Below are 27,373 nucleotides of genomic sequence, written 5' to 3' on the forward strand. Positions count from 1 at the left end.
TTTGCTTTGACATTAAAATCAATCATTTTTGGTCCCAAAAAACCCTATTTTATTAACATAACTGATTTATAACATGGATAGAAATTTAAAACATCCAAGGGGTGAATACCTTCTACAGGCACTTCACATTTCTCCATTGGAAGAGCACTGAAGAGTAATGCTGACTGACATTTTTTTAACTGAATGGTTTTACACAATATATATCTTAATAATATATGTCTGTTAGAAACAATAAAACAGTCCGTTCAAAGTCATATCCACATCGGCCATGGCGGTTTTATGAACAGGAACCTGCAAAATATCAACATGGTTTACCAGAAGGAAAGACAAAAATTAACTACCTAATTGCATAAAAATAAAAATGCTCCTTAGATTAAACAAAACAAATAAAAGGATAATTCTAAATTTAGACTTTACTTTTCAAATAGGTTTTGTCAAGGTAGATAGTAGTTCTTAATGTAACAGATCTTTTTACTGAGCAGTAGGCTTGGCATCCATTTTATTACTCATCACCACCATAAATAACATTAATTTAAACTAAATGCCCTTTTCTCAGGGAAATTTATTACATTTTTTCTCTGGACTGACATCTATGTGGCATTTTCACGTTCGACTCCATATTGAGGATACTTTAGTGGGCTTTTAAACAGTCTTTTTATACTGGAAGGGCATCCAAGAGATCATGTACTCATTTTTTCTTCATTTATAGCAGGGGTGTCCAAACTTTTTCCATAGAGGGCCACATACAGAAATGTATAAGGTTGGTGGGGCCACTTTCATATTCCTTGCCATGAGGATTTTAAAGTCAGTCAGACTAATCCAATTTAAGTTAATACATGCTTAGCAATTGAGTATGCCTAAATGACTAGTTAATGGCTGACAGGACAAATAGACAGTCGTTTTCAGGGTTTTGGGGAGCTAATCAGAATTCAGGGGGCCCCGTTTAGCCCTGGCTACCACTGGCTCTACCCCTGAAAAATTATTGGTGCTGCTATTTGCTGTGATAATCCACGTTTGTTTACAGATTTAACAGCACTGCCTTGTGCTGAAAACAAGAAGTACAATACAGTCAAGCACAAGCTTCATGTTTTAAAGTGGGCCATGTTTCATTTTATCTCTGGAATTTTCTGCTGTCCAATCAAAAAATTGGCTGTGGGCTGCATTTGGCTCCCTGGGCCATAGTCTGGACACCCCTGATTTAAAATATACATCAAAAGGCACCTAATTGAATGATCCAGTTACTGAACATTAGGGGGCACAATTTTCTATTTTCTTGATCATGGGTGCACATTGTAGGATATGTTTTCATTTTTTCTTCACTGGTGGAACTTCCTGCAGGGATTGCAGCATATTTCTCCACTTGATATGTGTTATATGGGGCACTTCTCTCATAGAAAGGGCAGCATGTGAATAATTTTAACAGGCATTGCATACTGTTCTCTCCACTGGAAGTACAACCCATATTTTCTTCTATGGAGCTGGCATCCCAGACAACACGTTATCATGTTTTCCCAACTGTAAGGCAACCCAGAGAGCCCTTGTTGACATGTCTTAGCAGTTTTAGCACTTAGAGCTGAAACATGTTTCCGAGCAGACTGGGCCTCCCTAGAGGGGACTACATCTTTTATTTCTACCAACTAATAGACAGTCAAGGAGGGCACTTTTGTTGTGTTTAGGTAGACAGCCTATGTTTTATTTAACTGCTCCACATACGAATATTTCAGGATTGGGTAATTACCTAGAAGCTCCGATTGTTGCATCGTGATAAACCATCTCTCCTGCAGCGTTATCACCGAGCACACCTATACGTTCATTAGGGCATGGCAAAGAGTTCAAAGTGGACTTTGACTTTGATCCTTGCTCCTGTGATAATGCGGAGAAACTTCTCTTTCGTCTTAATCAGTGGAGGGTGGGCACGTGAGAAAGTTTAGCAGCTGTTTAACCGTGGCTCCTCGCTGCGTCACGCATCATGTCCTCTCTGATTGGCTCGCTCTTGTGCAACTGTGCAGTTGTATAAACTCTGCAGTTTGAAGGAGTTGGCAGAGTCTCCTGCAGGGATCACATCAGTCTCAGTGGGGGGAAACTGTGCTGGGCGAGGGGAGGACAAGGCGTCAGTAGTTTTTGCAGACTTGTCTTACAAAGTGATTCAGAGATGCAGAGCTGCGCCAAGTCCTGGGGGATCTTCTTGGCCAAGTCGGTGAATCCCAGCGCACCGTGCAGGCGGCTGAGTGACAAGAGCCGCGTGGTTTGGAAACTTCAACGCAGGGCATCCCTAACAACAGCAGCCCGGGGTCTGAAGACGTCTGCGGCCGTCTCCTCCAGGCAGATAGAGAGGATTTTACCCAGACATGATGACTTTGCGGAGAGGCACATCGGTCCAGGTGAGAGGGAGAAAAGAGAAATGCTGGATGCGCTGGGACTGGAGGTAAGCTTGAGTACTCATCCCCTGAAATAAGGCGTAAACATGATCTCCTTTGCCACTTACCCATATTTCAGCATGATATTATAAGGAATGTAGGCTAGATTATGTTTGATATTTATTACCATTTCATTTTTGTTTCTTTCATAGACTATCGACCAGTTGATTGAAAATACAGTTCCAGCATCCATCCGCATACAGCGGAGTATGAAAATGGATGATCCAGTCTGTAAGTTTACTTTCATTTTATTTTATTTTTAATTTAAAATTGCATATTAAGACCAATGGGATGTTTACCCTGAAAAGCAGTATGATCAACATTAGTGTAGTACAGCCAGTTTTAAACTGCATTTGATCAAAATACCAGACATTTATCCCAGCCGTCTCCATGTATTCTGCTCTCGGTGAATGAGGCGTTGAATGGAGACGAGTGAGTGGCTGAAATGTAGGTTGCACCTCTATTGTGCTCCACAGAGCGCTCTCCCCTCTGTTAAGTCTTCCTTTGAACATATTAGGAGTTGTTTTTGCGAAACTCGGCGAGCGGCACCAATCTCCTGTTGGGAAGCCGATGCTCATAGGATGGCAACTGGAGTGTAAAGTTTAGCCCTGAGCTCCGGTCTGAAGTCCAGTTCAATCTGGTTACAGCGTTCACATTACATCACAGCCGAGGGGGTTCCTAATAAGGTGACTTCACTCTGTTTTGCCTGGATGTTTTTTTCACCCAGATGTTTTATATGTGCGCATCAAAGCATTGTTTACACCGTGTTAGCTTATTCAGCTTTAATTTCTGATGTGGAGCCAGAGGAAGTTTATCTGAGGGGAAATTCAGCAAACAATGAAAGAGAATGAAAGACATTGATTTAAGCTTGAAAGCTATGATATAAAAACAATATTATTTCTTTAAGCTCTGCTGAAATATTATGACTAACCACAAACATATAAATAGATTTGTGCTTGGTGAGAGGCTTTAGTTGAACAGGAGCTGCAAACGTGTTAACATACTTTAATTTAAATGTAGATGAATTTGAACTTTCTTTAGCTCCTAATATCATGCAACAATATGAAACACACTAAAAGCTGATAAACTGTTAAAATGAATTATAGCCCAACATGGACCTTTACCTACTCTCTGTGTAATGAAAGATGCTATTAGACACCGTGTGGTGATAGTTCATGATAAATGAACACTGACACTGCACTTCTGCAACCAAAAACTGATTCAACCTTGGAAACTGTCTGCTTCTGCACCAGGAAATCCAACATCTAGCTAAGCAGTGAGAAATCCTCAGGTAGTTTGGCTTTTCCATATCACCTTGTCCATCCGATCCGCCCTCGTGTCAACCCCTCCTCTCTGACTCTGTCAGGTTTCATAATGCGACAAGCCATGCTGAAGGAATAAACTGGAGGCCGTGCTGGTTTTCTGCTTGTTCAGCTATGGAGGGCTTCAGTTTGCAAAGCCAGCGAGGGATTCTCTCTCCTCAACAATAGACCTCCTGGATGGTTCTGAATCAGGCTTTTTTTGCTGCCCTGCAGAACTCTGAGTCCATGGGAAAGCAGTCCTCCCCACTGTCACCAGCTCCACACACACAGAAATGCTCACTAACAGCTCAGCCTGAACCTGTTGGAAATCCTGAGTCACAAACTTTTATTTACTGTACCAAACTTGGCTGATTCTCCTGCTTTCTCAGAGCTCGCCCTGATGGAGAAGCTGTAAATATCCACTTGTACTGGCTGCAGTCTCTCTCACCATCGGGGGCTCAGAGGTGTCTTTCTTCTCCAAAAACAGGAGTAGTCAGGACTCTCGGTTCAGACAGGCAGTATTGTCCATTCCTTGGAGTTGCTAGGCAGCCAGGAAGGCCAGAGGAATCTCAGAGGCTGGTTGTGCATTGGCAGAGCCTCCTTGTAGCACTAGGGAATGGGGCTAAATAACTGTCTATAACAGAAGAAACCATGGATTTAGACCTCATTTGATTATTAGATTGACCTGAATAGGTTACATACAAGAAGAGTTTTTGGTTTATTTTGATTCACTCTGAGAAAAAAATCTCATGTAATTGTTTCTAAGGGGATTGAATAGAGTACAGTAACAAGTGGCATGCTACTCTGTTCTGTATTATCTCGTTAGTATTCTCTCCTCACATGAGAGACAAGATGCTGGTCATAAGTGCTCTGGGTGACTCTTCTTTGAGATTATTATTTTTTATTTCTGTAACTGGCAGAAATTCAAACATTTTAAGTGTAGGTTTTTGGTGTAGGTATTTCTTATACGTAAAATTCTTGATTAAGACAGAAGGTTAGTCAGACATTTTCTCTCTGATTTATTAATTCAGAATCTAACAATATTTATTGCAGATGAGATCCATCCACTATTATTTCTGAGCTAAAAATGCCATGACCATGCCAATTGTTGTCATTATTTGTGCTAAATAATATTATCCTCAGACCAGCACTTTAAACTTTTAACACATACTGTTTCAGCTCCATGGCAATAAGATGGAGCTCTGAGGCACCCATCATAGAAAAAAGTGAAAACAGATTTCTACAAAGTAGTGTCAATTAAATAAAAATATGTAATGTAAAAAAAACAACTTCAGTATTCAGCTCCTTCATGCCAGTATTTAGTAGATGCACCTTTGGCTGCAATCACAGCTCTGAGTCTGTGTGGATAGGTCTCAAACAAGCTTATCCATCTTGACACTGCAATTTAACCACATTCTTCTTTGCAAAACTGCTCAAGCTCTGTCAGGTTGCACGGTGATTGGCGTGAACAGCCCTTTGTCAAGTCCAGCCATAAATTCTCTATTGGATTGAGGTCTGGGCTTTGACTCAGTCAGTCTGAAACATTCACCTCGTTGTCTTCAAACTGTGTCTTTGCAGCTATCATTGTATGCTTCTGGAAAATACATCTTCTCCCAAGCTGTAGTTCTCTTGCAGGCTGAAACAGATTGTCATCCAGGATATTCCTATATTTTCAGTTTAATCTCAACCTTTACAAGCCTTTCAGGGCTGGCTGCGAAAAGGATCCCTACAGCATGATGCTGCCACCACCATGCGTCCCAGTGAAGATGGTGTGTTTGTGTTGATCAGACCAAAGAATTTTCTTCTACTTGACTATTGAGTCTCCCACATGCCTTTAGCGATTTCCAGTTGAGATTTAATATGGGTTTTCTTCAACAGTGGCTTTCTCTAACCACTCACCCATAAAGCTTTGACAGGTGAAGAACCTGGGCGACAGTTGTTGTTTGCAGAGTCTCTCTTAGCTGCTGAAGCTTGTAACTCCTTCAGAGTAGTCATTGGTGTCTTGGTGGCCTCTCTCACTAGTCTCCTTCTTGCACAGTCACTTAGTTTGACAACAGTCTGATTTACACATGTGCCATATTCCTTCCATTTCTTAATGATGGATTTAACTGAACTCATGGGAGTGTTTTTTTGTCTTCATGGTGTTATGGTAGCCAGGATTACTGATTGACCAGTGACTGGACCTTTCAGAAACGGGTTGTTTTATTCTTAATAGACCCATTTTCCTTGCATTTGTATTTCAGGTGAGAATGAAATTCTGGAGTCTCTACAAAAGATTGCTGATCAGAATAAAGTATGGAGGTCCTACATTGGGATGGGCTACTACAACTGCTCAGTACCGCCACCCATCCAGCGTAATCTCTTGGAGAATTCAGGCTGGTGAGTGCCCTCAGGTGAACCTCCCCATAGGACATTCTCTAAAATTTTATAGCACATTGACTTTGTTTTCTTTTCTAACTCTATCACAGATATCTTATCATGTTTATTAATAAGGTTGGGTTACTCATTTAAAGCTTAACTGGTTTGCTGCTGAGTCAGATGCCCTTTAAAGGATGTCTTGTGACTTGAGTCTGGACTGATAGGAAACCTGATTGTGTGCTTCCCTCCTCATTTCTGCTGAACAAAAGTTTCCTTCCCCCGTATCTGAATCCATGATCCCTACCCTCAATTTCTCCAAATCCACAGGGCTGGGGGAGCAGCACAATGCATTCCTCCGCCCTGTCGCTTTTCCTTGAATACCTCCAGCTTTGTGCTATTGTCCTCTTGTCCAGTCTCCTTCTGTTGATTCACTGTGTTGGTCTTATCCTCAGGGTGACTCAGTACACTCCCTACCAACCGGAGGTCTCTCAGGGTCGCCTAGAGTCTCTTCTCAACTACCAGACCATGATCTGTGACATCACAGGCATGCCTGTGGCCAATGCCTCCTTGCTGGATGAGGGTACAGCCGCTGCTGAGGCCATGCAGCTCTGCCACAGGTGCTCATAGAGTACTACCAATCATAATCTGTGACATGGAGAGCAATCTTTGCCACTCCGTTTAACTCTAGACATGTAAAGTTATAGATAATTACTGTTACCAGTAAGCACAAACTAGTGCTAACTATTATGACAATTAAACCTTACAGACAGAACAAAAAACGGACCTTCTATATCGATCCACGCTGCCATCCTCAGACCATTGCTGTGGTGCAGACCAGAGCCAAGTATGTATTAAACTCACACACATTAATGCAGGAGCTTACCCTAACAAGCAGATAAGGGATGTAATGATACCTCACGTTACAATTAAAAATCAATATGAATATGGATAAGTGAAATCAGTTTGATGAAAATATATAGTGCAGTTCTCTTCTCTTAGCCACATGCATTGAAATCCTTTCATATCAGACAAAATTGTCAATAAAAAATGTCTATAGAGAAAATAAAGGAAAACCTGTACTCTGTATTTAATCAAAATAAAGCATTTTTCTTCATAAATTAACTTGAGTTTCATGCCTTTTGCAGAAATTTGGCAATCATTTAAAAGTTTGCTAAAACTTGATATCTTGATACGTATTGTATCAAGAGCGGATTGTGTCATTGCATCCTTAGAATGCAAAGATATCAAGTGGGAGAAAGAGATTACTACTTACAGCTTATTCTCACTACAGGTATCATAACATACCTACATTAAAACAATTAACAATCCTTTATGTTTTCTCTGTGGTGTCACAGCTACATTGGGGTTAAAACAGTGCTCAAGCTGCCTCATGAGATGGACTTTAGTGGGAAGGATGTGAGCGGTGTCCTCTTCCAGTATCCAGACACTGATGGCAAGGTTGAAGACTTCACAGCCCTCGTAGACCGGGCACACAAAGGAGGGGTAAGCCAGAGTTGACAACTAAAAACAGTAAAAACTAGGGCTGTAAAAAGATTCACATTTTAATTGTGATTGATCTTGGGACTTATATAGTTATGCGAGTTAATTGCACCCTATTTGTGGCTTTGAAAAATTCCACTATTTTGCATTTAAAAGTAATTTTGGATTCCCAAACTAAGGGTAAGAGACTTCCAGTTTGGCTACAGGCCTGGTTTTATAGGTAGATTGAAGATTTTAATATAAACTTAACCATGGGAAAAATGAGAAAAGTAAAAAGGTAAATGTTTTTTAACAAATGGTTCCAATGACTTTTTACATGTCCACTGAGCTGTCTGTGAGTTTTTTAAAGTTTTTGGGAAGCGACATGAAATCTTGTGATTTATCGTGAATGAAAAGAATTAGTGCACTAATTGTGGATCGTAGTTAATCATAATTAATGTGATTAATCTTGACAGCCCCAGTAAAAACATAACCAGTTTGCCTCCAGGTTACAGTTCAGTTTGATGATTGAAAATGGCAAATAGCTATCTTTTTATATATTTTTACATTTAGGCTTTAATCCTGTGCTTTTAAACTCTAAAAACTTGCATTGCATGAAACTATGCATCCCTGTTTATAGAATGTATATGTATTTTTTGGGTAAACTGTTGCATATTTGTGTAAAAGAAAAAGGAATTAAGGGGATATTGAAGAAAAAAAGTTAAAAGAAATTTTGCATTTTATTTCACTATGGACACCTTAACATATTTTGTTTGTTACACAACTATTTGTTCTCAACCATCCACTATATGAAGACAGAAAGGAAAAATAATTGCAAATATAAGTATCTGAATAATTTGAGCTTGTATAACCATGGATTATGCTACACACTGACAAGAGGCTAGGAACATTTTATGAAACTGCCCAACTTGTTCTTGCTTAATGTAAATAAAAATACAGAAGGTGCTGTGTTTTTGACAGCTTCTCTGGTGTGAATAGTTGCCATCTGAAATTATTTTTAAGGTGTCTCCAGAAAGTTTTTAATTTCTCCTTCTTACAAATGGTCTGTTTAAAGTTCTACGCTGATGACACTCATATTTACTAAGAAAATTTCCTTTCTGCAGAAACAGGTGGTACATAAACCACTATCAACATTTTTGGCGTTTAGACTATCACTCTAAAGGCAGTTCTCATGTGGCGGCATGTTTGACTTTATTAGTCCTTGTTTCTTCTTCTGTCCAGGCTCTGGCTTGCTGTGCCACAGATCTGTTGGCTCTCTGTGTACTACGTCCTCCGGGCGAGTTTGGCGTTGACATCGCCCTGGGCAGCTCTCAGAGGTTTGGGGTTCCTCTCTGCTATGGCGGCCCCCACGCTGCTTTCTTTGCTGTTAAGGACAACCTGGTGCGGATGATGCCTGGCAGAATGGTTGGAGTCACCAGGTAAGAAACAGAGAAGTTTGTTTTTTTAATTCAGAAACCATTAAAGGAAACTGAGAACTTCCTGTAGACAGTCTGAAGCATTATGTTGTTTTTTTCAGAGACGCAGCTGGTAAAGAGGTATATCGACTCGCTTTGCAGACCAGAGAGCAACACATTCGCAGAGACAAAGCAACCAGCAACATCTGCACTGCACAGGTTTGATTTTCACACATTATTAGAACAACAAGAGCCATTGGGAAATCATGAGGGACATTGAGGTTATTTTTGATTTTCCAGTACTGTCTGTCTTTTTGTTTGAGTTAAAATAGTTGTTTTTTGACAAGTGATACACTTTTCCATTTTTCCAAACTCTGGCTTCCAGGCTCTGCTGGCCAATATGGCTGCCATGTATGCTCTGTATCATGGTCCTCAGGGGCTCAAACACATTGCTGAGAGGACTCACAATGCTGCTTTGATTCTTGCAGAAGGTAAACATATATTCTCTTACTGTGGTAGGTCTCTCCCTAGGCCTTCAGCGATCAGATGATGATGGCACCTCACACCACACATTGCACTCATTGCTTTAATATCCACTTAAATCAAAACTACGTGCAAAAAGCACCATTAATTCCATATAGAAAAGGCTCCATTTAACACCAGCTAGGCAACTTGCATGCTAAAACCCCCTGGTCAAGTACCTGAAGCTATGTGAACTATGTTTAATTTTTCTGTGAACAAAAAGCATCCTCAACATAGACATAGCCTATAAAAAATAAAAAGAGAAAGGACCATACTTTTCTGTAACTTTGTGATTTTGTCAACATAATTCCACAACTGTACAACAGACTGATACAACAATCATTTTTGAGGGTTCAATCCATCTAAAAGTGTCCTGTTTCTATGGGTAACTATTCATTCTGTTTCAGGTCTGAAGAGAGCAGGACACCGGCTGCACAGTGAGATGTTTTTCGACACCCTGAAGATCAACTGTAGCGTAGCAGCCAAAGACATCTATGAGAGAGCTGTGCAGAGGGAGATTAACCTGAGAGTCTACAATGAGGGAGTGGTAATGTTTTGCTATTCCTTCAAACTTGCTGAAAACTATGATCCGAAACACTCTGTAACACCAGGTGAGAAGCTCAAAAATCTCAGTAAATTTTTAACTTTCCCTGTCAACAGCTGGGCGTCTCTCTGGATGAGACAGTGACTGAGAGGGACTTAGATGACTTGCTGTGGGTCTTTGGCTGTGAATCTTCAGCTGTAAGTCATTGATTGTTGTGAACTCTCCATCTGTTGTCATTCTAATTCTGCTGCTAGTTTCAGGATTGCAATCAGATGTTTTTAAATAAAAGTTGCTTCAATGTTAAAGAGTCACCTTCTCTTATTTGGAAAATGCCAAATTTCAGGAGCTGATTGCTGAGAAGATGGGTGAGCGGGTGAAAGGGATCATGGGAAGTCCTTTCAAGAGGACAAGCAAGTACCTCACACATCAAGTCTTCAACAGGTTGGTATTATTGGAAAAGACAAGCACGCAGTGTATCATCATACCAGTTAATAGACCTCACAGACATTTATGATTTTACAACATGTTTGGCACAAAACTTAGGAATCTGGTATTCCTTTTCCATTGTGGTTGTTCTGTGTATTGGAATATCATAAAGCATCAGTACAAATATCATGAATAAATATTGACCTTCTGGAAAATTATGCTTATTTATGCACTCAGTAATTGGTTGGAGCTCAAATTATTGCATCTATGCGACATGGCATGAAGGCAATCAGTCTGTGGCACTTGCTCTGATAGTAGCCTTTAGCTTGTGTGTATTTTTGAATCTGATGTTAATAATCTTCCACGTCACATTTCCCAAAAATTCCTCTGTGAGGTTCAGGTCAGACCAGTTGGCTGGCCAATCAAGCACACTAATACCATGGTCAGCAAACCAGTTTCTGGTAGGGTTAGCTTCACTAGGGCAGGTGCCAAGTCCTGCTGGAAAAGGAAATCAGTATCCACATAAATCTTCTCAGCAGATGGAAGCATGAAGTGCTTTATTATCTCCTGTTAGATGGCTGATAGCATTGACTCTGAACTTGAGAAAGCACAGTGGACCAACACCAGCAGATGACATGGCTCCCCAAACTATCACTGCCTGTGGAAACTGAAAACACTGAACTTAAAACACCTTGGATTCTGGGCCTCTCAGATCTTCCTCCAGACTCTGGGACCTTGATTTCCAAATGAAATTCAAAATTCACTTTCATCTGAAAACAGAACTTTGGCACCGCTGAGCAACAGTCAAGTTCTTTTTCTCTTAAGTCCAGGTGAGAAGCTCACAATGTTTTCTGTGGTTCAGGATTGGCTTGACACTAGGAAAATGTCGCTTGTAGTCACATGTCACATCTCCTGGACATGTCTGTGTGTGGTGGCTCTTGATCCACTGACTCCAGTCTCAGTCCATTCCTTGTGAAGCTCCCCTAACTTCTTGAATCTGCTTCGTTTGACAGTCCTCTGAAGGCTGAGCTCATTCCCATTGCTTAAACACCTTTTCCCTTCCAATCAACTTCCCATGAATATTCCTCGATACAGCCTCTGAGAACAGTCTGCCCTTTCAGCAGTGACCTTCTGTGGCTTACCCTCCTTGGGAAGGTTGCCGTTGCCTTTCTTTTGGAAAATAGTCAAGTCAGCAGTCTTTCTCATGATTTCAGTTGTGTGTACTGAACCAGAGTGAGAGAATGAAGGTTTAGGAAACATTTGCAAATTTGTCTTTTCCACATTATTTTAATATTTTGATATAGTGAATTTCTGATTCTCATAATCTGTAAGCTGTTATCATCAAGATTTAAACAAAAAAATTCTTAAAATATTCTACTTTGAATGAGATGAATCTAGAATATATAAAAGTTTAACTTTTTAAAGTAAATAAAAAATGAACTGATGTTTTAATTTTTCGAGATGCACCTGTTTATAAATCCAAAAATAAAGGCTGCACTGGCGATGCAGCCCTATCTTTTGGCTACTTATTGAGGAGTATTTAATCTTTTATTAGTGCTGTAAAACAGTCAGTTATCAGGGTTTCTAATGTATCAAGTCCTCAGTTTGTGCTCTGACATGATCATTGCAACATACTTGATTAAAGGCTTGTTAAACTGCCTACTTATCAACTCAAGGAGCAGGTTTTTGTTTTTAAATATCAAATGTTGGAATCAGAAAATGCAATGCCCATAATTATTCCTCCTTCTTTTGGTGAATCTTATTTCTAGTTATCACTCTGAAACCAATATTGTGAGATACATGAAGCGTCTGGAGAACAAGGACATCTCCCTGGTGCACAGCATGATCCCACTGGTTAGTTACAATACACTCACATTTGCTAAAAGCTCAAATTCCTGCCCAACCATACCTGAGGCTTGTGCTGTAATTTAATGTTTTTCCTCATTTAGGGTTCCTGCACAATGAAGCTTAACAGTTCTTCAGAGCTAATGGTAAGTATTTCAAAAGGAATAAGTGACGCGTGGGCCGCACTATGGTGCAGTGCTTAGTGCTTGTAACCACACAACAAGAAGGTTCCTAGTTTGAATCCCCATCAGACAGGGTCTTTCTGAGTTTGTTTGACCTCCCCATACACGCATTGGGTCTCTCCAGGTTCCCCAGCCTCCTCCAACAGCCAAAAGATATGCTTGTTATTTAATTGGTGACTCTAAAGCTGTGTTTCCATCAGGGGATCTGGTTTGATTCAGTACAGTTTGGTATGGTTTGGTATGCTAAACCCCAAAACGGTTCGGTTTCCACAGACACCCGTCTCTTCACTTGATGGGTGGGCTGTAAAAACTATGCATGTGACGTCACATGCAGTGCGAGTCTGCTGGTCCAGCTGCATAGTTGTGGAAAGGATGATGACAAAAATCAGTAGGGAATACACATTTATCAGCTTTATTTCAGCTGAAAGTGCTTTTTAAAAAAAAACAACCTACATCTTAATTATGTTAACCACTGTCAGTACAGATCCTCAGCTGATGGAATACGTGTCTCGTTTCAAAATAGGCAGCTGCCAGAAGTTTTATAAATACGTTCAACAACCACATAGCGATGTTTTCAGAAGTTACCTAAAGTAAGCTATACATTAATAACTAGTTACAGTAGAGAATTAACTGTTCTAAGGCTTTGTATTCAAAAACTTCAGCATTAATTAGTTTCACATCCATCATGGATAGACCAGGCTGATGTAAGCCTTCAGGCTCTGCTTTGTGTTGTTAAAATCAGGTCCAGATAAACGTCAGGAAACTTGATTTGTGGCCAGATATCAATATCCACAGACCAGGAAACAGTTTGGATTGCTGTTGAGTCCAAATATCCCCAATTTAAGCAGATATTAGTCTGTTTTTCTCCCGTTTTCGCCACTCCTCACAGAGCAGACTTCCGTGTTTTGCAGCCCGGAGCCAAGCAGCTGTGTCGCGCGCTGACATGAAGTCAGTGCAACCCCCTATTGTTGTGTGTGTAGCTCCACCTTTTTGGGAGGGATAGGTAAGATTGGTACCCCTATGGAACGGTGCCGAAAAGGGGGACGTAACAGGGCAGTTTTTTGGGACCCTTTCCAACTTTTGCTCCATAGAAACACAAAAAAATGCATGCCGTTCCGCACCGAACTGAGCTGGACCTCTTGGTGGAAACAACCTATAAATTGCCCATAGGTTTGAATGTAAGCGTGACTGTTATGCCACGTACACCTACAAGCGCAAACTGAAATGATTTTAAAAGCATTAACCAGGATTCTCCTCTGCTTTTCAGCCAATCACATGGAAGGAGTTTGCCAACATCCACCCCTTTGTGCCTCTGGATCAGGCTGACGGTTACCAGAAGCTATTCAGACAGCTGGAGAAGGACCTCTGTGAGGTGACTGGCTATGACAACATCTCCTTTCAGCCAAACAGGTGAGACCAAACTTTGTCAAAGCACAAATTTGAGTAGTCACATAACAGACCTTTATGCTGCTAAATGTTACTGACAATTTTTCCAGCTGGTCCAGGGTTTCTTTCTCCCTCATGCCCACAGCAGCGCTGAAACAATTTTTGTCTTGGATCAGCAAAATAAAATAATGCTTTTTAATTCCTAGGCATCTCTGTAGATGCTTTGAAGCTGCAAAAAGGCAATTTATTAAGTTTTTGGGCATTTTTTTCTGGCTTAAGCATTGTGAGTATAATGCACAATCATGCATTTAAAGCTCTTAGGATCTATAAAAACAAACAATGAAATTTTTAACTTTTTACTTTTTCATTTGGGCTGTTGTTGCAATGATTTTTAAGATTCGGTATATGTGTTTAATGCTAGAAAATCATCACACTTTGTATCTACTTATGATTAAGTTTCCCAGCTGCTTTGGGAAATAGGGTGCACATTATTCCCTGTCAACAGTTTTAACCTCAGACATCAGGGGAGATAAATACATAAGACCACTGTTTTTCAAAGTTGGCTGTTTTTCCTTACAAACATGAAACATTAGCTTTAACTTAGCTTTAACCAAACAAGCTTTAGTTGATAACCTGTGTTCTGTTGCAAGCAGGAACTTCAGTCTTAATATATTAGGCTGCAGCTGATAACGCACACACCCACCTCCGCTGTCTATCATCACTTATCAGCAGCTTAGACTTTACGAATAGCACACCATGCTACACTGGCCAGGATGCTGCTAGGTTTCATTCCCAGTCTAACCAGTCCCCTTTTGGTAATATGTGCAGGCTGCTCTTTGAACTGTGCTGAGGTAAGGATGTGTGTAGGTGTGCAGTACATGACCTGTGTGTGTTCCTATTGTGTTACAGTGGTGCTCAGGGTGAATATGCTGGTCTGGCTGCCATAAAAGCTTACCTGAACTCAAAGGGAGAGAACGGCAGAAGTGTAAGTGTGCAAGAGACAAAAGCCCGACTGTACCCCATAAAAAGTGTCTAATTTAACTTTTTGTGGTGTTATCTGGATTTAATACCAATATGTTACCTGATAAAGCAGTTTGATTGATTAAGCTTTTAAGCAGATTTTCAGTCCTCCAGGAAATACTGTGAGGACATATGTGGTTAAGACAACACTTTCACTCCTGGGTATTAAACATGACACTATAACTTGTAGCTTGTTAGCTTAACTTAGCATTAATACTGAAAAAGTTTTGTTTTATAGAGTTATGTGTGTGACTGTTTCATGCCAAACACCTAGACTTCCTTGAGACTCTGCTGTAAACCTGTTAACCCCAAGGTGATAGTAGCCCATGTATTACCTACCCCAAAAACACAGCCCTCCTTTTCCTTTGTTTAAATTTCATATTCAAGATAATAGATGTTTTATTTTTTATTTTTTGCAAATACGAACAAAGATGAATAACAAAAAGACAGAATAGGGCAAGTAATACAACGAATGCAGTGCATGATAATTTGGAAGTCAAATAATTGTTAAAGAAATGTGCAGGAGAAGCCAAAGAAACCCACAAGATGAAGCCAGAGTTGTCTGTTTTTATGCTAGGCTAAACTAATTCTCTCCTGGCTGTAACTGGATGTTTAATGTGAACACAATGAGTGAAAAACTCTGTAGTATTGCCTTGCTTCGAGACATGCTGAACTATATGTAGATGACTCTGAGTTTTATTGTAACTCATGAAAGGTGAAAATACTAACATTTAGGTACATCCTGCAGTTATGTAGTTATGTGGCTTTGTAATTAAAAAGATTGCTGCCTATGATTGCTTTTAGCAACACTGAGAGGGACCTCATATTGCTCTTTGCCTGGGTTATACAAATTTTAAACCTGCACCCGGCTAAATCTAATGCTACTGTTGGAAACAAGCAAACAAACTTTCAAAGGATTACTGTAATTTCCTCCTCATTTATGTTGGTCTTAAGGAGGATTAAAGATTTGAGGAGCCATGCTAAAGCATGTAAACTTGAATCAATCCTAAAACCCAACAAAGTTAAATAATTGATGCTCAGCTAGAGCACAAACCTGAAAGCAACAAAGCGGCCATGTCATTGCTTTTCTGAAATGTACTCACTAATAATATGAGCTCAGGTTCATGAATTATATCTAAAATGGTTTATCACCAGTAGTGTCTGATTATGCTGACTGCTTCTCTCTGACAGAGGTTGATAAAGATCACTGGAACATTTGCCTCAGCCACCTGAGTTCCTTACAGTCAGGTTTTTTGTTCCCGGGATATGACAGGATGTCACTTTGACATCACAGAGTAACATGTTTCAAGTCTTCTAGTTAGAAATTCCCTCTGGATCCTGGCTTTCTTATTGCGGTAGCACAAGTACACAGAGAGATAAGATAGATTAAGGACTGGCTGACTAAGAACTTTTCCTCTGCGATCTTTTGGCTCTTGTTTTTAATGGCTCCATCTAAGATAGTGGCCTGATCTCTAGAAACAGTCAAGGTCCAAACTAACAAGCATTTGTGCAAACAGAGGGGCTGAAATCACTGTGATCCCACTATAGGCTCCCTGCTTTCAAGATTCCATATTTGGTGGTTTTAAGACTCTGTTGAGCCTGTCACACTGTTGACTTGCAGTTCTCTGTGTTTTCCCAGTCAGCCATTTGCCAATGTTTCCCAACACACAGGAGTAGATGCCCTGTTTTCTTGTGTGACTTGGTTGCAAAATGTCACAAGTGTCATCCCTAATAAGGGATAAAATCAATTAGTGACCTGCAGGCAGGTTATATATTAGTGCCAGTGGTGGGCGTTGGCTGGATCAAAAATCAACCATGAAGAGTTACAGCATTGCCCTTCTTTTACACTCATACAATCCCTGCTCTAATGAATACCTTAACATTATTTACTATACATTAAGAATTAGTTTTTATTAATACCACAAAGTGATCATTGTTTGACTGCATTGATTGTACTTGGTTTTAAAATCTCAAAGGCTTGATTAGGCACATTCAAAAACAGTAAAGGATGACCAGAGTACTGTACAAACTTAAAAGCATATAAACACAATAAAACACTCAGACCAATATAAAAACAAGACAGATAAAAACAAGAAAAAGGAAAGTGTTAAGAATGATAGAATACATCCCTTCTTCAAAGGTTATTGATCAACAGCTAGCAAGCTTTCTAATTTATGCAAACTCTTTCAGGTCAGTTAACTTACAAAAGTTTTTTTAAATACATGTTTTCTATTTCCAGTTTTACTTGTCTACAAACAAGAATTAATTTCTCATATATTTAGCATTACCAAAAACTGAATTAACTACTCTATAAGACATGTATTGGTGTTCCAAAGCTTTGAAACTCTCTTCAGGATCAATTCGTATACATATGTGTTTGTCTATACTACTATCTTTTTATAGTATTAAAGTGGTGTTAACTATAAAGCGGCGTTAACTATATATGTCATAAACTTTAATGTACCCAAAGTTTTTTTTAAATTTCATTTCAAAATGAAAGCTGGTCTGTATCCAAACAGGAGGTCAATGACCCTTAGTTAAAGACAGTACAAATATCCAAAATTTGAAAAATAGCGGTTTTAAAGGCAAAATAGTGGGATTTCAAAATTCAACATATAGGGGAGATTAATCATGATTAACTACAGATATTCTGAAATTAATCACGATTAAAAGTTTTGATCACTTTACAGCCTCATTAACAATCACTCATGTATTGAATGGTATGTTGGTGCTTTGGCTTTCATGTTTATGACCTCACTGTCATTGTGTAAGGGAAGTACCATGTGGTGAGATAATCAGGATTTTTGATACTTAAATCCTTTTTGATACAACATGCTTTAAAAATACAACCTCTGTTTTTTTATCACTATATTATTATTATAAAAAATCCACACCTTTAACAAAGTGAAGTCAGAAAATTTAATTGGCCAACTATTTAGAAAAGTTTTTTACAATTTAAATTCCTAAGAATTACTCATTTAAAATAACAAATGATATAAAAGTAGTTTTATTTTTTGGTAGACATAATAAAAGAACGATTGAAGAACCAGAGATGTCATTGTCTTGAAATTCCATGACCCTTACAGTTAACTTCACTGTAAGACCAAATAGGTGAAAACTGTTAAGAAAATAGTTATGTTAACTTACAAATCCAAAATAGCCCTCTTAGTTCTATTTTTCTGATTTGCTAGAACACATTTTTAGTTGTACGTAAACGTTACCCAATAACTCTTAGTGTTTTTTGTCATTGTACTCAAATTATTTGACAATCTTTCCTAAACTTTTGCACCATGAGTGAAGTTATTAACTCAGTCAGAGAAGTCCTATAGGGGCCACTTTCAACATAGCAAGCATCATGGACTTATGCTGCGTCCCTGGCAACCTGTAACTCGGAAATTTCCCACTTGAAATCCCTGAGTTCCGACCTGAAAGCGTTCCAGGCAAATTACGACTTCGGTTTGAGTGCAAGGAATTCTGGTATGTAAACAAACCAACATGGCAGACATTATAAGATTTATGCTTAATCATTTCAATCACCAAAGGAGCCTGCTACTTGGTCATTTGAGTGAAATGGAGGAGGGGAAACGGCGCATAAGGTAACAGAAGCTTATACTTTATATTTTACGGTATTTGTCGTTATTTTGAAACGCTGCCATATTGTTTAGGCAGTGATGTGACGTCACAAGTTGTAACTCGAAGTACATAGATCTGGTACGAGTTCAGGGGTGGGAAGTTACGAGTTCGACTGCCGCTCCAGTGCACTTTCACGAGTTACAGGTGGGAAAAACACGAGTCACGGGTTGCCTGGAACGCAGCATAAATTCTGTACAAGAGCGCTTCTTGGGTTGGATTGCACCTGTACTGTAAAATTGAATTAGTTGAATCTGCTCAAAAGGTTGTTGTTGAAAATGATCACATAAGTTTTTTTTTGTAGTGGACATATATTTTCTGAGTAATCATTACTCATACATTTGTGTTGGATCAACCTGCCTTTCATAAATCAAACTGCACTGTGTAAATGTTCCTACAATTACAAATTCTGTTACAATCCAAAACAACACATTTAAGTACTTTTTGTAAAATTATATGGTCTTCATCCACAACAGTTTGCCCCTATTTTTATCACAAACTTAAATCTTGAACATTAACGCCACCCAAGGTGGTCCAACTTAAATGACTGAAGGTGACAGTAGGTGATAAGTTCTCACTGAACCAGGAAGTCCTCCTCTATCAGGTTCAGCATTCCATCTATTGTATACTGTAGATACATCCTACAGGCGGGACTTCTCTCACTGAGTCAGTATCTTCACTCATGGTGCATGTGTCTAATGCCCAAAAGCATTCTGGGAACAATGACAAAAATACTCTGAGTGACTGAGTACTGTTTACTTAAAACTAAAGATGTTCAAATCAATTAAGAAAAGTACAGCTTATTTTTTTTTAAGTTAACACAACAACATTATTTCTTTTTAACAACCTTCAAGTCTTTCTTTACCCTGGGGAGTGTTGGCTTACTGTCTGTCTTTGCTACAACTGTATAAAGCGCTAAAGAGGCTCAGAACCTGTATTAAAGGTGTAATACACCTTAGAACTTCCTCATACTCTGTATTGCTTTTAGCCTGCTCATTGAGGTGGTTATCCACTTTTTGCTGTTACACTGATATTTCGTCTCCACACTCCAGGTCTGTCTGATCCCCAAATCAGCCCACGGCACAAACCCAGCCAGCGCTCAGATGGCCGGTATGAAGGTTCAGGTGGTGGAGGTGGATAAGGATGGTAACATTGACCTGGCACACCTCAAGGCCCTGGTGAGTGCCAGACTCTCTCTGAGACTTTATTTTGTATGTTTTATCATAGTCATCATAGCCCACGTGTCTCCAGCACTCCATCATGTGACTTTATTTCCTAAATCCTGCACTCTTCCAGGTGGATAAACACAAGACTAGACTGGCAGCCATGATGATCACCTATCCTTCCACCTTTGGTGTATTTGAGGAGCACATTGGTGATATTTGTGCTCTTATTCATGAGAATGGTGGCCAGGTGTACCTGGATGGAGCTAACATGAATGCTCAGGTGAGAAATCAAAACAGCACTGAAATGTTTTCATCTTTCTTCTTGTAAAGTATTACCTCTGAAAAAACCCAGAAGGCTAATACTATAAAGGTTTATAGCTGAGTGTTCTCATGCAGTAAATAGATAACCTTCGATCCCTGTAATATGCAGATGGTGGTTTGAGCACCAACACTACCTCCACCAATCACTCACAGAATTACAGAGACTGCCCCCATTAACCTTTAAAATGCCAACTTCCTCCTCTTTAGCAGATTATATCAAGGCACATGACTTTGGAATAGCAGGGCAGATAAATTCAGGTAGAATCTGAGATTATCAGACACCTTTAGTGGATCTTAATGAAATAAGTTAAAGGCTAATTGCACTGATATTAAACTTGTTGTTAAATATTTCAGTTCAGACAAACTCCTCTCTGTAATTCTGACTCACATTTCCTTCAGGTTTTTCCTACGACAACACATATCTTAAGGGATTTCAGGAGGAGGATTTAGTTTCTGTTCCTGCAAAAAATGTTTTAGCCAAAAAAAAAGACTTCTTTCTACAGATCCCTCTGATAATGTTAGAAACTAAAAGTAGCATTACGTGCGAGGAAAACCAAGCATATTTGATTGGGTTTACTTTGGTCAGTTGCATGACAGTCACTGCAGTTCAGTTCTGTGCATGGCTGAATTCCATTAATTTGGTACCTTCTTATTTTGTACCTTTATACTTTAAATATGTAAGAATGAAAAATGCCCATAAATAATAAAGGAATAGGCTTTAAGTTCAATAGCATCCTTCCGTAATGTCAGTGTTAGCTGTTATGTATGTAAAATAGCTTTCTATGTGGTGTGACATTAATAGCTAAATGTTGGCTGCATTACAACGTTGACCATCTCCCAGTTTCTTCATTCATTTACAAGATTCAGTAATTTTACTTTGAATAAAAATGGTGGATGAATTTATCAACTACAGACAGGTAATTTTCCTGTTTTCTAGGTCGGTCTTTGTCGTCCTGGAGATTACGGATCTGATGTGTCGCATCTCAACCTGCACAAAACCTTCTGCATCCCTCACGGTGGAGGAGGGCCGGGTATGGGGCCGATCGGAGTGTAAGTCTGAATCTAGATTATTTTTTTCCACTGTGTTAAAGCGATACATCCATCACACAGGTGCTTGAAATCAGTGAAAATATTCACAAAGTGGAAGGACTGAGTTTATTATTGAGACTAAATAATGACCTGCACATTACAAGATTTATTAAATGGAAACTATATTTGAAAGAATATTCTTGGTTGTCTGCCTGACACATTCTCACCACTTTCACACATAAATTACCTCCTCTTTATTGTCTGTTAATGATAAGCATGCAATTATATGTAAAACTCACACTGCGTAAATGACAAATTAGATTGTAACCTTGAGACTGAATGTGTCTTAAGTATCTGTCAATAGTGCAACTGTTTTGTTGTTGATGCATTTATTTTTTGAAAATACCAAAAATTTGAGTTTCAAAATAAGAAATAAACCAGGGCATCCAAACTTTTCTGTATTTATCATAATTTGATTTTGAATTCAAGAGTATCTTTAGTAGTAAATATCATAAACCTGGGATTTTATTGTGAAAAACATTGGCATCATAAACTTGCTACTCCATTTAGAGTTTGAATCTTGACTAACTTATGATAAATAAACTTAGACTTAGTTTATGCAGGACACAGAAGTCATGCATCCAGCCGTGATTTCCTGTTTGTCATCTGATCCTAATTATTGCCTCCCAGCTCTAACAGCCAATCAAAACTCTTTCCTTTCACTGAGTGGTCCATTTAAATGTGACGTACTTCTCACCAATCCCTGCATAAATTAATGCTCATGCACCACGCTGCTGCGCTGGGAAAGCTTCACCTCCACCACCCCAGCCTCCTCCTTTATTGCTCAAACTTGTTGCACCCTCATACTTAGATTCACGCTGCTATGGATTGATTATTTCTACACTAATTTTATAGTACTCAATTCTCATTGTCTTAAATGTATCCATCCATATGGGGGGTTTCTAGCTATGCACTCTCTGGAAAGTCAAAGCACACTGCTTGACTAACCTTTTCTTATTACCAGGGAGAATCTTTTGAGCAAAGCCCTCACCACAAAGTAAAACTGTATATCCATTTTTTTGCAATAAAATGTTAAATGTATGATGAGTGTACCTGACTGAACATCCATCTTCTTCAACAGGAAGGCCCACCTTGCCCCCTTCCTGCCGAGCCACCCGGTGGTCCCAATGCAGTCCGTCAACACAGGCAGCTCACTGGGCACCATTAGCGCTGCCCCCTGGGGTTCCAGTGCCATCCTGCCAATCTCCTGGGCTTACATCAAGGTCAGTGCTAATTATCAACAATGTTCATAGTGTTTAATGTCCAACATTTGATGTGTCAAAATGCTTGAGAGAAATACTTCAGTTGAAAGGACAAGGTCATTTCTCTGTTATCAATACTGAAGCAAAGTCAGGCTGACAGAGGAGGATTGGAAGAAGAGTTGGATTTTTGGAAATCTGCTACAGTGTAACAATCTGAAAGTCTGTAAATGTAGTGAAACAGTGGAGAAAAGTAAGTCTTATTGGAGTGTCTACAACCAAAAGAAGCTGTTTTTTTTTAATATAATCACATTTTTAGTAATTCATACCTCATTTATTTACATGTTGTCACATAGAGATCAGTAACATCTTCAGGCTTGTATGGGAGTTTCATGTCAGTCACATGAACTAAAAGGAGAATTAATTTAAATATTTTGTGAATGAATGTCAGAACAATTTATAATGTGGTGTAATCAGGTGATGCTCTCCTCTCTTTATAGGGTAGAATTGTTTCTAATCACACAATTAAGCACATTTTTTAATTGTTTTTTAAAGATAAGGCATTCTCTTATTATTTTATGCACCAGATTGTTGAAAGTAAAATGTTCCTTTTTTGTTTCGAATTTCTCTGAAATAATAAATAACTGAATCATTTTTAATCAAAAGGACTGGACAGACCTGAACAATCAATTATGAGCTAGTCCATTTGAAGGCTTGTGGAAGAAGGAAAGCAGGCAAACAAAAGTTCTACAGATTACATAAATCTTAGAGCAAAGCCTTCTGGAGAATATCTTATCTCCTCTAGATTGAGATGTTACATAATCTCTTTGATCCGTTGAGACGTTGAAGGTGGAGGAGGTAGGGGGTCTCTGCCTGAGCAGTATTAGTCACAGTGTGACAAAGTGCAAAAGGGCAAAATTTGAATATTTATGATGACTCTACTGTTAAATAGAGCAATAAAAGTTAGAGGAATTCAACAGCTCCTCCAACATTTTATGAGGTCTGTAATTTATTTTATGATATTTTTTTCCTCTGTGTTTAGATGATGGGATCTAAAGGACTGGTTCATGCTACAGAGGTGGCCATCCTCAACGCCAACTATATGGCCAAGAGGCTGGAAGGTCACTACAAGGTGCTCTTCAGAGGCAGGAAAGGTACGGCTGAAAAACACCTCAGAGGTGTCTAATTATTTTTTATACTTATGCTCCACTGAGGTAGATTCAGCTGCAGTTCTTCTATTTCTCTCAGTTTAAAAGTACAGTGTTGTTAGAGTAAATGGACTAGAGCTTGCATATCTCCTAGTTGTCTGCCTGCTCAAAGTCACATTTACCCATTAACTCCAGGCTGCTGTGTAGAGTGTCCATCAGTGTTAACTAATCCCATTCATACACATTTACACACCACTGACACAGCAGTGGGAGCTATTTGGGATTAAAGGTCTTGCCCAAGGACACACCAACATGCAGCTTCAGGAGCTGGGGATCAAACTACTGACCTTCTAGTTATGGACTCTACCAGTGATCCACTGCTGTTGTTTCACTGTGTTACTTGCAGTGACACTGATACTTTGTGAAGTGCTGGATCTAGAGAGAATGCTTCCCTACATAAAGAGTTAGATTGTCCTCTCATGTTTTCGTTGATGTTTGTCTGGACAGGTTTTGTTGCCCATGAGTTTATTCTGGATGTGAGGCCTTTCAAGAAGACGGCAAACATTGAAGCTGTCGACGTAGCCAAGAGGCTGCAGGATTATGGTTGGTTGTGTTACGTTAATCATTTTTTAAAAAATGTAATAAATGCTGATAATGCTTTTATGCTCTGGTATAGAGGTTTCGTTTTGATGTTGCATTAAAAGAAAAGTGTTTTCTAGTACCATGTGAACACCAATTTAGTTGTCTTTGTCTTTTCTTCCGTCCAGGTTTCCATGCTCCCACCATGTCGTGGCCGGTGTCTGGAACCCTCATGATTGAACCCACAGAGTCTGAGGACAAGGCAGAGATGGACCGGTTCTGTGATGCCCTGCTCAGTATCAGGCAGGAGATCGCAGACATCGAAGAGGGAAGGATGGACTCTCGTATAAACCCGCTTAAAGTATGCAATTTGTTAGATTTTTCAGTTTGTATGAGGTGAGAAGATGAATTTACGTGGCTAATTTCTGTGTTTTTGTTGTCAGATGGCTCCTCACTCCCTGGCCTGCGTCTCCTCCTCCACCTGGGACAGACCTTACTCCCGGGAGCTTGCTGCTTTCCCCCTGGTGAGTGTTGACTTTCTGTCTGTCTTAACTACAACTTTTCTGAAGTTCCAGAGGCCCAGAACAAGAGTTTGCCTCTGTCGGCCTCTGGTGGTAAGAAATAAGAACTGCAACAAAATTTAGACGTTACTGTAGTTACTTTTTTGATTTCTGAATTGCTTTATTCAGCTAATTTACAATACCTTGAGAACCTCAGTTGGGACATAATTTTCCTATGCTTTTACTTTACAAGCAGTTTTTTGAAAATGCATCTGTATTTTAACAACAACAAAAAAAGAACAACAAGAGATATGTACTGTATGTGTCTACACAGCAAAGAACAAGCAAATTTATTCTTCCTTTCTTACCTTCCAGCCGTTCATCAGACCAGAGACCAAATTCTGGCCGAGCATCTCCAGGATTGATGACATCTATGGTGATCAGCACCTGGTGTGCACTTGCCCGCCCATGGATGCTTACGAGTCCCCGTATGAGGAGAAGAGAGCCTCATCATAGACGCTCCCTGTGCAGGCCTAAGAGCTCTAAAACCTCACAGACCTAACCCCTAGATACTGAGAGAAAATATTGGAGCTCACAGCTCTACCAGATGAAATCAAGATATGAGGGGATAAAGTGTGATGCTGATATTTAATCTATGGTTTAGGAGAAGTGGTTGGCATTTCCTCGCTTTTGTACAAAAACAAAAAGATTCTTGTGCTCTCAGTGGGCCAAAAGAAAAACATACAGCTGTTTGTAGGATTGTTGGATGATTTAATATTCCCCTATTGGTCCCTGTGTTTAATATCAATGCTGTATGAATCAGGTGTTCACGTCTGTGAGGTAGACATGGGCACCAGGCTTTATGGGGTTTTCCCTCCTTGAACTCTTCCTGTGGACCAAAAGGTGCAACTTTTGCTTTTTTAGATTGCAAAATAACTGCACCCTGAGGGACTGAGGCCTCTTTGTAACACATTTCTGACATTCTGTGCATTAAGCAGATTATAGACCATTTGTTAGACTCCCAGCACAAGAAAAAACCCCAGTGCCTCAGTTTCTGTTGTGTAAAATTGCCTCGACTTTCCCTTTTTAAAAACCTGACTACATATTAGGTACTTTACTGTAGGCTTTTTTTAAAACTTGTATCTGTTTTATTGTTCAGAAGGTAGATGAGATAGTCTTAATATTAATTTTGATTAATTATTTTCTAATTTTACCCATTTTGTCTTTGGAAATATGTCTGTATTAAACATTTTTGTCAATAAATGTGTTTGGGGATGTGTGATGTGTAAGTCACCACTAGATGGCAGTGTTGCATACACATGTCTTATTCTCTCATAGGTATTTTTCTCTAATGGCTCATGCTAAAATTATTAACCAGTGGTAAATTTATGTCACATTTACTTGATTTATTTCAGTTTTTTCTTATGTGACCTTGATTAAGGCTTTTAAATATTTAATTACTGCACTACCTCTACAACTTAAAAAAATATTGGTAATTGAAGCAACTTGGGACGCAGAAAACTTTGACATTTTCAGCCCTTGGCATTATAGTCTTTACACAATTATGTCCTTAGGATAAACTATGTGAGGAACTGTGCCCGCTGGCAGACCAACAAAAACATTGGTTAGATAAGCAAGACTTTTATGTTACTGCCACAACTACTGATCGTTTTCAGTGCCTTTTTTGCTCTGATTCAGTTGTTTTTAAATGGTGTACTAAGGCACCTTGAAGAAAGTCTAGGTGTGCCTTGGGAATTTGTACGACCATGAAAAAGCAAAAAAGGAGCACCCTCCTAGCATAAAACTGAAAAGTAGATGCACGAAGATAAAAGTTGAACTAGAAGTAGGAAAGGTCAGCACTCAAAATGTCCTATTACTGTTTATTAAGGCTTCACAGGCCACACCGGACGCGTTTCGACAAGTAGGTCTTCCTCAGCGTTATAGACAAAGAGCGCAAGGGAACCTTTAGGAAGTAAGATGGGTAAGACACAACCGCTCTGTCTAGCACAGACATCCATGTACATACAAATATGAATTAAACCAGTACAAAATAACTCGCAAAAAGGTCAATGTCACAGGGCTCAAGACATGAATCTCCAGAGAAAAAATGTTTTCATTTAAACATCTGAAATCCAAAAAACTAATAGTAATTTCTATCTCATACCAAAAGCTTTAAGTTCAATAGGGACGTATTAAAGCTAATACAACAAATTGTTTAAAAGCTCCAGGAAGGAGCTAGTTATCCAAGAAAAAAGCAATATTATTTAAGTCTTGAATAAGTAAACGCTCCACCTAGTGGCCAGAAGCCTGACATGATGACTTATAAAAAGACATCAGGTATCCAGGTATCCATCCTAAACCAGAGAGTCATGTGCCAGTAAGTCTGTTACTAAAACATTAATAATAATAATATAATAAACCTTTACAAAAACAGTGTTGCTCAGGAAGTGAGTGTCTCAAACAAATCTGTAACAAGTTACACAGGAATTTAATATACAGAAAGTACTCTTTTAGGCATAATGTGATTTGTTGATATCATTGCATGTGTGAGGGATCAGTAGCATTGGCGCTAGTGTCCCGGTTAACAGTTACCTCATTCTGGAGATGAGAAGTGTGTCAAGCTATTATTGGGTTCAGGTACTGAAATTATTTATTCTTGTAACTTTTAACCAATTAAAACACTTTTTCTACTCCTTTTTTGCCACTTTTAACCCATTTTCTTTCTGTTTTTAACCCTATTAAACCACTTCAAACCCAATTTTGCAACATTTTTAAAAATCCCTTTTAACCCATTTTTTGTACCTTTTCAACCATTTTAGCTGTTGTTTAACAACTTTTGTCCAATT

General features: G+C 39.1%; 1 protein-coding gene across 1 annotated transcript; it reads left to right on the top strand.

Moving 5' to 3' along the window:
* Positions 1 to 2,026: 2,026 nt before the first annotated feature.
* Positions 2,027 to 25,826, top strand: gldc (glycine dehydrogenase (decarboxylating)). The gene is made up of 25 exons (XM_041788051.1): positions 2,027 to 2,425; positions 2,570 to 2,648; positions 5,962 to 6,097; positions 6,529 to 6,693; positions 6,843 to 6,920; positions 7,432 to 7,579; positions 8,798 to 8,994; positions 9,093 to 9,189; positions 9,356 to 9,461; positions 9,900 to 10,039; positions 10,153 to 10,233; positions 10,380 to 10,477; positions 12,232 to 12,316; positions 12,412 to 12,453; positions 13,757 to 13,899; positions 14,785 to 14,860; positions 19,578 to 19,703; positions 19,822 to 19,971; positions 20,950 to 21,062; positions 22,183 to 22,324; positions 23,343 to 23,454; positions 23,956 to 24,051; positions 24,216 to 24,388; positions 24,471 to 24,551; positions 24,903 to 25,826. Exons 1-25 carry the CDS (start codon positions 2,153 to 2,155, stop codon positions 25,041 to 25,043), a joined length of 3,078 nt encoding a protein of 1,025 aa, XP_041643985.1. The 5' UTR covers positions 2,027 to 2,152; the 3' UTR covers positions 25,044 to 25,826.
* The last annotated feature ends 1,547 nt before the right edge of the window (positions 25,827 to 27,373 follow it).

The sequence above is a fragment of the Cheilinus undulatus genome, linkage group 5, assembly GCF_018320785.1.
Source record: "Cheilinus undulatus linkage group 5, ASM1832078v1, whole genome shotgun sequence".
Lineage (NCBI taxonomy): Eukaryota > Metazoa > Chordata > Actinopteri > Labriformes > Labridae > Cheilinus > Cheilinus undulatus.